The sequence below is a fragment of the Stegodyphus dumicola genome, chromosome 1 (assembly GCF_044657685.1).
Source record: "Stegodyphus dumicola isolate Sdum_Otavi_A_Nest chromosome 1, ASM4465768v1".
Classification (NCBI taxonomy): Eukaryota; Metazoa; Arthropoda; class Arachnida; order Araneae; family Eresidae; genus Stegodyphus; species Stegodyphus dumicola.
The window spans coordinates 228,417,600-228,428,828 of NC_140768.1; the positions used below are offsets into that span (position 1 = coordinate 228,417,600).

Consider the following 11,229-nt stretch of genomic DNA (forward strand, 5'->3'; position numbering starts at 1 on the left):
TAAAATAAAGTGCAATGAAAGGTGTAAATATAAAAGATTAACAGATTAACTAAACAATATAAAAAGTTGAATATTTACAAATAGTTTGTTCTCTTTTCTTTAATTATATATATATATTATATAAAGCAATAATGTTTGAGGACTAAAATCTACTATATTAAATTTCAAGTCACTTATCCTGATATTTTGTATCTTTAACAGGTTCGCCACCAGGAGGTATGTTCTATGATTCCAATATGTATAGCACACCATTATCTTTGCTCCAACTTCCACCTACAGCTTTGCCCGAAATTACCCAGAAATTAACTCAGCCAGGAAACACCACTGCTCGGTTTTCCCAAGACGGAAAAACGTTGGAGGATCTGAAAGGTGTAGTGTCAGGAAACGATTATCAACAGGCTGCAGAGGCTGAAGTCGACGTTGGCTATGTGTGCAAGAAGTGTCAGCTAGTTCATCCAGCTGAAGTTCTGTGCGTCAATCACCAACGTTCCAGCTGCTTCGCCAATAAAAACGCAGGCGATGCTAGTAAAGCGATTCTTCGCTTAGTGCAGGTGCAGTTAGAATGCAGAGCTTGTCGGGAGAGATTTCCGACACTGCTTGACTTCAAGTTCCACTGCAACGCAGATCGGCATGTCAAGAGGGTGCATAAGTTGCAAAGAAATGAGCAAATGACGCCACCTAATTCAATGCTACCACCCAATGCGATGGTTCCGCCTAATTCCATAGTGCCCCCCAAAATGCCCTCTTGCTCCACATCCTCCCACTTCGCAGCTACTCCTGTGGCTCCTTCCATGACACCACCACGCCTGGCACCTCCTCCTCTGCTTCTGCCCCAAACAGGAAACGATGTCACGACCCGTAATGGACCAGACGTCACAGCTCAGCACCTTATGTTTTCGTCCGACTTCCGTAATGACCTCGATAGTGCCCTCAGGCTCGGTCTCGAAGCTTCTTCCTTAGACCTTCCCGCTTCCAGCAAGGCCGGCCTTTGTTTTACAGGAGAAGCTTCTCTTAGTCCAGAAACCAAGCGGCTCTAATAATAGCCAGACTATAGAAATAATCACCCAAAATGGTTAGAATATTCCTAAGATTTCCAGTGAATCTATTCCTATTATAATGATTATAAATCTGTTCTGATGTTCCATGTAACTGTTGTGTAAGACAATAAGGATATTGTCACGTTTTTAAACTTTGGTGGTTCATTTGTCTGTTTTAAACTTCAAATAGCCGAGCCCGAGCCAAGAGGGTGAGGTTGTGACTGAGTCCCTGAAACAAATAGATAAATGCAGTGTAATCACCATACCCCCTTGGCTGCCTAAAACTGCCTGCTCTGTCCTCGGCAGATATCAAGAGTTCCTAGAACTGAGAAGTGGCTCAAGCAAAATGTGAAATAATGTGGTGGACCAAAATTTTCGCTGCAGATCACTAAACTGTTAAAAGCTGCATTTGAGAGCTGCGTGTATGCATTGCTCTGTCACTCGGGCCGCGTTTCCTATTGGCCTGCAGAAGTTCGACGAAGAAATGATATCTTGTATTTACATGAAAAGTTTTCGTTTATTATTTTGTACATATCCGTTGGTTTTTATGTTTGGTTGGTCATAAACGTCAGCGGCACCCTTTAAACACTCGTTAAGGAAAAAAAAAAAAAGAAATTTAATTTCCATTTTGAATGCAATTAATGGCATTTTTAATCATACGTTTTCTTGAGTATACAAATATATTATCAGCTCTATTTAATATATATATATACAAATGTTTATGACTATGTTAACGCCTTTTTGTTATATATCATTTAGAAGATTCACGGTCTTCATTGGAGATCAGCAATAGTTATCTTTGAGAATAATTTTATTGTTAGTAGTTTGTTACGAATAAGTTTTAGATGGTCTTGATGACTACCATAAAAACTGGGAGATGTATGCATCAAGACTTAGTTTCATTTTTTTAGTGGTAGGCACCAAAGGGAGATAACTACAACAGTGTGCTGTCACCAATACACGATATGAACTTGCTTTTTCATTGGTATACTTCCATAGATTTGTGCTTTTTCTATAGATGTTTTTCTTCTATTCTTGGTTTCGTCCTCTATACGAAGCTTGCACAAAATGAGTTCAAAAGTGTGTTGCTTGTTAATACAGTGGTAGCTTTAGTCAAACGCATGGTTACTATAGAATAAAACAAATTTAATTCATATACAATGGTGCGAAATCATTCGTGTATTCCTAGGTTCCTCTAAAGTTGCAGCTGGACTGACTCTCACAAAAGGGGAGGCAACCAGAGTGATTGGAAACTTTTGAAAACTTAAATCATTATTATGGAATAAAATACTTTTTTGATGTGCTCAGCATTTGAAAGCGCGACGCGTTCCTGTGAAGAAAAAAAAATAATCACTTAGTAGGCACAAAAGAAGAAAAAAAAACATAAATGCCGTTTCTTGTGTCCAACCATTGACCTGTGGTCAAGCTAAAAGTTCCTGTGTTTTTTTTACATCGAAGAGGTTCTATTTGCAGCTCGTTCTATTTGATGTTCTCCTTTGAAATTAAGAAATAAACAAGAAAAAAATAGTGTTCGTATGTGTAAATGTGCGTATCCGTGAGCGTGCAGGTGTAACGTGTGCACATGTGTCTTGTCCCATGTTCAACGGAACACAACGCACTAAATCATCATCAGCGGTTGAAGCTACCGAAGAGTTAATGTTAAAGAAAGAGTTCTGATGTCAAGTTGGAAACATCGTCTTCACCATTAAGAATTAGTTTTTATAACTCGAGAAGCATATAAGACTTTGATAATGTCAGAAAAGCATATATGCTTCGTTGATTTTATCATTTGTGAAGTTCCTAAAGAATTTATAAAATTGTAATCACTGTTTTTCTGACGACACAGTGAATTTGTTTAAACTGTGTTGTTCAGCTTTATTGTTCAATTGATTCACATTATTTAAGTTTATTTTTCTCCAAGTGCATTTTCATCAGACGTGCTGAAACTAGGTTATTTCGTGCTAAATGCCCATATGTTTCTTAAATATTTATCTACAGTTAAAGTTTTCAATTCTGTTATTAGGAAAGCCGCGAATGTTTTCTTCTATATATTCAAAATTACGAATAATTTCTAATTCTCTTCAATGGTTGCCCTCATTCAGTGAAACAATAAAAAAATCTGAAAAGATTTTTAAGAGTATGCAAGTTCCTGTTAAATATAGTCACAGTCGTAATTTTAATATTATAATAATGCATTTTTATTTTTATGCATTGCAATATTTGTCTTTTTAATAGCACTTATTTATTATTAACCATAGGGAACTGCGATAGATTTTTGATATTATTTCGGACTCACCTCTTAAGAATATAAATAAAAATACTAAAATGCTTAAAATCGAAGATTCATGTCTACGTTTTAGGTAGCTTCTATTTAGTATAAATTTGTATTATAAAAAAAAGTTTTTTGTTTTATGTTGAAAACTTACTGTTTAAGATACAACTTTATGCAGATCTATTAAAGTATATACCTGTATAAAATATTTTAACAAATACGCTTTTCATACTCTCAATACTAAACGCAGTTCCTTGTGAAATTTCACGATTTTTATTGAGAAAAATATAGTACGTTCTATTGAGCGGCGTCGAAGCTATATTTTTACTGTTGAACTGGTTTACTACATAACTGGTTTTGAGTTCCTGTTTATACCGTTAAACAGTAGTGTTTACTGTGACACTAAGCGTAAAGACTATTCAAATACAGAACATTAGATATGGATTTTTACCAAAGATATTAATTAAAGTTTTTAAATCGTAAAATTGTTTCGGCAACTGAAATTCTATGCACGATAAAGCATTTAAACAAGTTTCTGTTACATATATAAACAGTAATTTTATGTAGTTAAGTTACACGTTTCGGTTCAGTACGTTAATTATAATTACCTTATCAAATTTTGAATAGACAAATAAGATAAAACCATACTTAGGCCTTACCTCACGGTTAATTATTATTATTATTAGTATTTTTGAAATTTCTTTGTTAAGGTTATTTACCGTTTAATTTCTTTTAAGACTTAACCATAACCCATTAAAGAATTCTATAGCTTCTTTACTTCTAGGAAGTCTAAAAGATCTGAAATTAATTTTAATCACAGTTCTTTTAGATTCCAAAAATAAACTATTCTCCAAAACACTTTTCAGTCTAGTTTCAAATTAGAATTTTAATGCTTTATTAAGTTTTAAACTATATCTAACTTTTGAGATCTTTAAATATGGTTAAATTTCGCTTATTATACTTTAATTAATTACTGACTTCGAAAATATGTATCCTGAAGGCTTGCAGTTGCGAAGGTTTCACATGCAGGCGACTTCACTGCCAAATCCTATGACAAAACGAATTACTTATCTTCAGTTTCTCTTAAAATAAAAGAATCTAAATTAGTTTTAACATTAATTTTAAACCTATCATAATATATGTACGTTAATCTAACGTATTTGAATATTATAATATAAAAGTCAGTCTTATTTTTTTTGTCAGTCTGAGGTGAGGATAAAATAAGTATGGTATGAATTTGAAATTAAAGTTCTTTAGACGTAAAATAACATGATATATTTCAGCAGAAAATGATGTAAACTCATTTTTGATTTTTTAATATTTTTCGGATTTAAATATTACGTTTTTCTTTCGCATTTCTCTAGGACAACTTTTGTGCAGTTTACAAAACTTTCACGTTAATATCAATAGACATCAATAATATGGTCAAGTTATCCTACATTGTTATTTTATACTGATGGCAACCTTAGAATGAAAGTATTTTACATTTTAGATTTTTAGTGTTTGTTATTTATTATTTTGAATGATAAAGAAATATATCTCACCTGCACGCCATTTTATTCGCAAAGAAATAAAAATTATAAACCCACACTTTTATTGGTGTGCGCTCATCCAATCAGCATGTTTATCTGCTGCAACCATCCTCCAGTGAGGGTGGTATAACCAGTTCCTAATACTATAAGATCTCCGATGAGGTTGCGAGAAATAACTACAAGAGTAATGTGTATAGTACTATATAATATAATGCTTGAAGTCTTGTTATTATTCTACAATTCAGCCTTGTACTGAGTCGGAGAAAATAGAAGATAAATTTTGTCTGGGTGCAAAGTTTGTTTTTATATACAGAAAATAAGTTGATGATGATGATGAAAGCATTCATGAAAAAAATAGAAATGATTTGGTATTTTAGTATAACAACTGATCTTAAAGCCGCGGCAGTTTGAGAAAGAGAACAAATATCATTATTGCATTAAAAATGGAATAACTTTAAAGTTAATTGTAAAAGGAAAAAAAAGAGAAGTAGTACACCTTGCACGGAAAAAAATAGGGGTGGGAACAGCTCTGTATCTCCTGTTCTACTGGTCCGATAGACGAAATTTAACTTGCAGGTTCATGTCTCGAAAGCGCGACTTGGGATCTACATTAGATTTACATACAGCCATTTTTCAAATATAGATATTTTGACAGAATCGGAATTTTCCTAGAATGGCATATCAGTTTTTTCCATATTTCGATTCCATATTTCGATTCAAATTATGCCTAAATATTAAATGTTGTAAAATTTGGTGAGAAACTTACCTAGAAATTTACAAATTTATTTTGGAGCACTGTTTTCAGTTTTCCTCAAGAATTTAATTAATTAATTTACTTGGCGAAATTCTTAATTTATGGTAATCAAATTTCCTTTCTCTTTCATTGTACATTAATCGAATAAAAATACATCTAATTTTTTCAAATAGTTTTAACAAAGTGCGTAAACCATATTTGGCGTTATAACAAATATGCCAAATGTGCCTGAAAATACATCTACTTTAAGATAATGTCAAAAGTTTTATGGACTATAATTCAAAACTTTGGTTCGAAAAATTTGTAAAAATTACTAAAAAATACAAATTTTTAAAACAAATCAGAAAATAACAGCGAATTTCGTTTGGAGTGAATTTAAGCTTCGAAATGTGAAAAAAGGAATCAAGTAAGTTTATTAAACAGGGATATTAATATATATATACCAAATTAAATTAACATTGAGAAGCTAACATTTTGAGAACAAATATTTTAGTAACTACTTTACGAAACTTTGGAATAAATTATCTCCTAGAATCAAAAAATGGAAAAAAAAAATCGATATGTCACTTCAGCAAAAGTCCGATTTTGTGTCAAAATACCTATGTTAGAAATATACTACACATAAATCTAATACATGTCCTACGTCAGGCTTTGGAGCTATGAAAAAACCAAGTTAAAATTTCTTCAATCGACCCAAAACCAAGTTAAAATTTCTTCAATCGACCCAAAACCAAGTTAAAATTTCGCCAATCGACCCAGTAAAAAGGGAGATATAGAACGAACTGTCCTTTTTTATGTGCGTATGCCAAGTGTACATTGAAAATGATAATGAAGTCTGGCACTTTGTTTGCGCCATTTATTCTGAAGTAATTCTCAAACTGCTCAAGCTACTTTCAGATGTGTTAAGATTATGTTTAATTGTAAAACCTGTAGAAGATATTTTGTTTATAAGTTTGTGATCTTATGGCACGAACGTTCCTGCTCGAGTATCCTAACCGAATTGGTGTTTACATACATCACAAAGTAAAATAACCAACTAAGCAAATGTTAACTTTTGGTGATGTTGACTACGTTCTTTCGATGTTTACGTGTTTGTGTAACAACACATCATGCTTTATAATTTTTAACTAAGTCACTTTAAATGAGCATAACTTTTTGTGTAACATATAGATTTCGATTTTTGCTACATCTGTACTGATTTTTTTAACATGTATATAACACGAAAAATATATATCTGTGATCAAAACTGCAGTGGATATAACTTCAATATCTAGATACGAATTTGGTTCTGGAAATAGTTCACCGTATTACCCTATATAAAAAATACAGAGTCATTATTTTCTTGAGACATATAAACACTACGTAAACACACACATTTTGCTAAAAAGATTTACTTACCTTCAAGCAAATATGATTTGTAATTTGCTTTCAAATACTGAAATATAAAGCGATTCTGATACATGATTTAAAACAATGATCCAAAGCAGTTTGATCACAAATATCTTTTTATATGCATAAGTTCACTGTTCTATTGTAACCAGATACTAATATTTTGTGCGATACTTCAATGCATTTATCCGGCATGTCCAAAAATCTTAATACCATAGGAATACGTAACATATAATATACGTAATAGAAATATTTTCAGTCAATTGTAATCGAAGATGTTACTTATATAAATTACTGAAATATCGCATGTCAACAGCATTTAAATATTACTAAGAATTAATATTAAATTTAAAATTTTTATGTAATGCTGTTGAGGACACATATATAGTCTTTGCAGTTTAAAAATGATTTCTATGGAAAAGGATTTTTTGAACATACCGAGGTGAAATGTGTTTTAATTTTAATGAAATCGCTCAATTTATTTTTTAACACATAACAGTATGATTCCTATGTACAAAAATATATGAATGGTGATTCTAAAATTCATTTAGATTCCTGTACATGCCTAGATTTTTCTTGTTTTTTTTAATAATTGATGCAAAGTTGTAAATGGCCTAGCAGAAAAAAAGAAAAAAGTATATTTGCATCTTCAAAATTCTAATGTAATATGTATTCAGAATTTTTGTTATCAGTCATTGTAGCATAGTTCTAATAATAGGCCCTGAAACCGATATTGTGTGGTCATTAAACTGTTGACCAACACGTGAAGTTCCTAGATAACAATACACTATTCTGATATTGTATGGTTTCAAATATCAGTAACAGATAATAGGTGCTGTTAGCATCGTTGTTAACTAACTTGGCATTTACAACATAATGTATGAAGCACATTTTGTCTTAAAAACAATAAAATAATCTTTGATAATGCTATAAAATAGATAGAAATAAAGATTTTGGATGTAATTTGTCTAGAATTCATTCATTCTCTTTCGAGATGGATAATTTTTAAGACTTTCTTATATTATGATATGAGAATGAGGAATAAGAACTCCTTTAGTTTCAGTTGTATATAAATCACATCTCACCTATTTCCATAAATAAAAATTTCTGATCATGAATCTGCTTCTCTTGAGCAAAAATCAGTTTAAAATTGCTTTATTAAATTAAAATACAGTTTATATTCCGATACTTTCTTAAGCACTATATGCTGTCATTATATTTTCTCACCTTAAGAAAAAAGTCACATGCAAAACAAATCTAAAATTGATACTTTAAAGGGATTTTAAAACAACATGCTTCTCAAACATGTGAATGATAAGTACCAATAAATATCATAAAAAATCGAGAATCGGGTCAAGTAAATCAGCATTAAATATAACTATATGTTTTCTTAACGTTACATATTAAATATTTTAAAGAAAATTCCAGTAAAGGTAACACTCATAAGAAAATTTCTATATTGTACATACGTAATTTTTAAATGTGTAACGTTAGTTTATATGTATTTTATGATGTTAATCTTAAACGCTATGCTCATTTGAATGTCTTTTATTATAAATGTGTATTTGTTATCCCACTATATAACCAGTATTAAATTTATTTACATAATTTATATAGTAAAAAGGAAAAATTATCTTATTAACTTTGAATTATGATAGTATTTATTTCTTTAACAATTCCTGCGATATAATATCTGAGTTTCAGAGTCTTTTTTTAACGTTATCAAACCTTCCTACATAATAAACTTGTTGAAAAGCCATTTTGTAAAGTAATAAGAAATAATATGAAAATTCAAAAGATCTGCTAAATTTTTAATAATAGAAATATCAGATAAAATAATCCTCAGGAATGATTTCGCAAAATATTTATAAATTATTGAAAATTGATGCGTTAAGCATACACTATTTAAATAAATAAATAATCTTATGTGATTATGAATTTTCCAAATTTTGCAATTGAAAACATTTTAGACTTAGATAAAGACACTTAAAACAACATATGACAATATCATAGTAGACACTGAGAAACGAAAGTAATACAAAATAATAGTAAGCATAAAAACGACAGCGAATTTTTGAAATACAATGCAAAATTTTTATACACAAATATGATGAAATTTAAAATTTAATTGCTTTCCATTAAAATATTCTTTCACATGACTACACTGTCTTTTTAGTTCCTATTTATCTTTAATTAGTTAGGCAAATCTTTTGAAATTTTGTGAAAGACTCAAAATCATTTTTGAACACTTTTTTATCATCCCTCCTGGTGCTGTGATTTTATTTCCGTTACAAATCATCAGCGCAAAAGACATTAAATTCTTCGAAAAAAAATTATCATAACTGCGCAGTAGTATAAGGCTGTTTTGAACAGTAATATCAGAGACGGGGGATCCCATGCCTAGTGGGATCACCGATTTAAACAAAGTGTTCATTGCCATATGTCTAGATGTAGATTCGAAGTCATGAAACCGGCTAATAAGTTCCTATTCACAAATTACTAGGACACGATCGGTTCGTGACACTTTTAAAAACGTTGGCACTAGTGATTTTTCGTGTGTATTTTTCTTGAATCCTATATATGTACATAAATATATGTATACGTTTGAAAGAGATATCATTATTATTAAAAATGGTTGGTTTTTTTAAGAAGATAAACTTATATCGTACCGTCTCTCAAAAAACTGTCTTTTCCCCCTTTGTACCATCTACTGTGAAAGAGTCATCATAAATGCAACTGTGTACATGTGTCATTTTTGCAAGGAAAAACCTCTAGTACCACATCAATTCCTAGTATGATTTACTGATAACAAAAATGGTCTAAAAACCCATCAGTTCTTAATTTTTTTTTCCTGCTGTTCTATCACTACTAGCTCTGCTAGGCCTGTTATATACTATACCTAACTATTTAAAGGAGACCTTTCCTGTTTAATATATGTTGTCCTGAATTGCTAACTACTATAACTAAAGCAGACTAACTATTCCTACGTTAAAGGACCTGGCTAGAGTTAGATGTTGTTTTATATATATGTGAGTGCAGGTCTATTTTTGGTATATATCAGTTTCAGATGGTCTAGGTTTTTACACATGGCTTATTGTAGAATGCTTTACGGCCGTGTCACAATAAACAGTGGGATGTCATTAATGATATAGTCTGTGTCTCAATTATTTATTTTACAAAGTACAATGATTTACAATGTTGAATTTCTTCACAGTAAATTTTACATAATTCTTTCAGGTAACTATGCAATATGTATACATACACACATTAATGAACATGTGATTTAATTACTCAAAGAAACATAACAGTGGAATATTTTTCAGTTCCTGAGTAATTACAAACGAAAAAAAAATAAACATTTCAATAATACAATATAACATACTCATCTACAGTTCACACATAAATCAAGAAATAAGGAATATATTATTAATAATGTATTGATAAAGCTAAGAAGTATCAAAGAGATTGTAGTTCCAAATGCAAAGAATATAATTTATCTTTTTTTACTACAGATTAATAATAATTTACAGTAACACTACATAAAAGTTGTTTTAGAAAAAGTTGTAATCTGACTTTAATTCTGATTCCAACTTAACAATGAAAACAGTTTTAGTTAAATAGTTATGATATAGCTCTAGTTTGAGAATCGATTTCCAAAAATGAACATAAGGTACACATATTTAAAACAAGATGTTAAAAGCAATCAAAACAGTAGAAAAATAGCTGCTGTTATGTATTTCATTACAAACTAACGTGGTAACATTGTAGACATTAAGTATTTTTTTTTTTTTTTTTTTTGAAGCAGGAGTCATGAAAAATGAGCAACGCCTTCGCCGGGAGTTCAACCACGGACATCTGGAATACACGCCCAGACCACTACACCACGAAGGCACGCTAAGAAGGCGGGAGAAATACCTTATAACATTATTTATAAAGATTTTACACACTTATTTAATAATGAGAAGACATTATTATTTAAGACATAGCTATGCATTTTTCCCTGGATCGTTTGCGAAAAATTATCTCAGCAAACATTTCCGTCAAGTTAAGTGGAAACAAATTTTATTTCGGTGGTATAAGACTGCGCAACGAAAACAATAACTCCTATTTTAAATGATTACTAAAGAAATCCATTCAACATACAAATAATTAACGAAATTGTACATAAGTCTAAAAAACTTTCCAAAAAAATGTTGCCATAAATCTGCAGTATTTAGAATCTGTCGTATCTGCATTTATATATAA

General features: G+C 30.8%; 1 protein-coding gene across 1 annotated transcript; it reads left to right on the plus strand.

Annotated features, from left to right (window-relative positions):
- The first annotated feature begins 204 nt into the window (after positions 1-204).
- LOC118187977 (uncharacterized) lies at positions 205-10,131 on the plus strand. Its single transcript, XM_035358293.2, has one exon. It carries the CDS (start codon positions 219-221, stop codon positions 1,035-1,037), a length of 819 nt encoding a protein of 272 aa, XP_035214184.2. The 5' UTR covers positions 205-218; the 3' UTR covers positions 1,038-10,131.
- Positions 10,132-11,229: the final 1,098 nt, after the last annotated feature.

Bases quoted from the DNA above. Each gene is read 5' to 3' on its own strand.
- LOC118187977 (XM_035358293.2), top strand. From the start codon at position 219: ATGTTCTATGATTCCAATATGTATAGCACACCATTATCTTTGCTCCAA.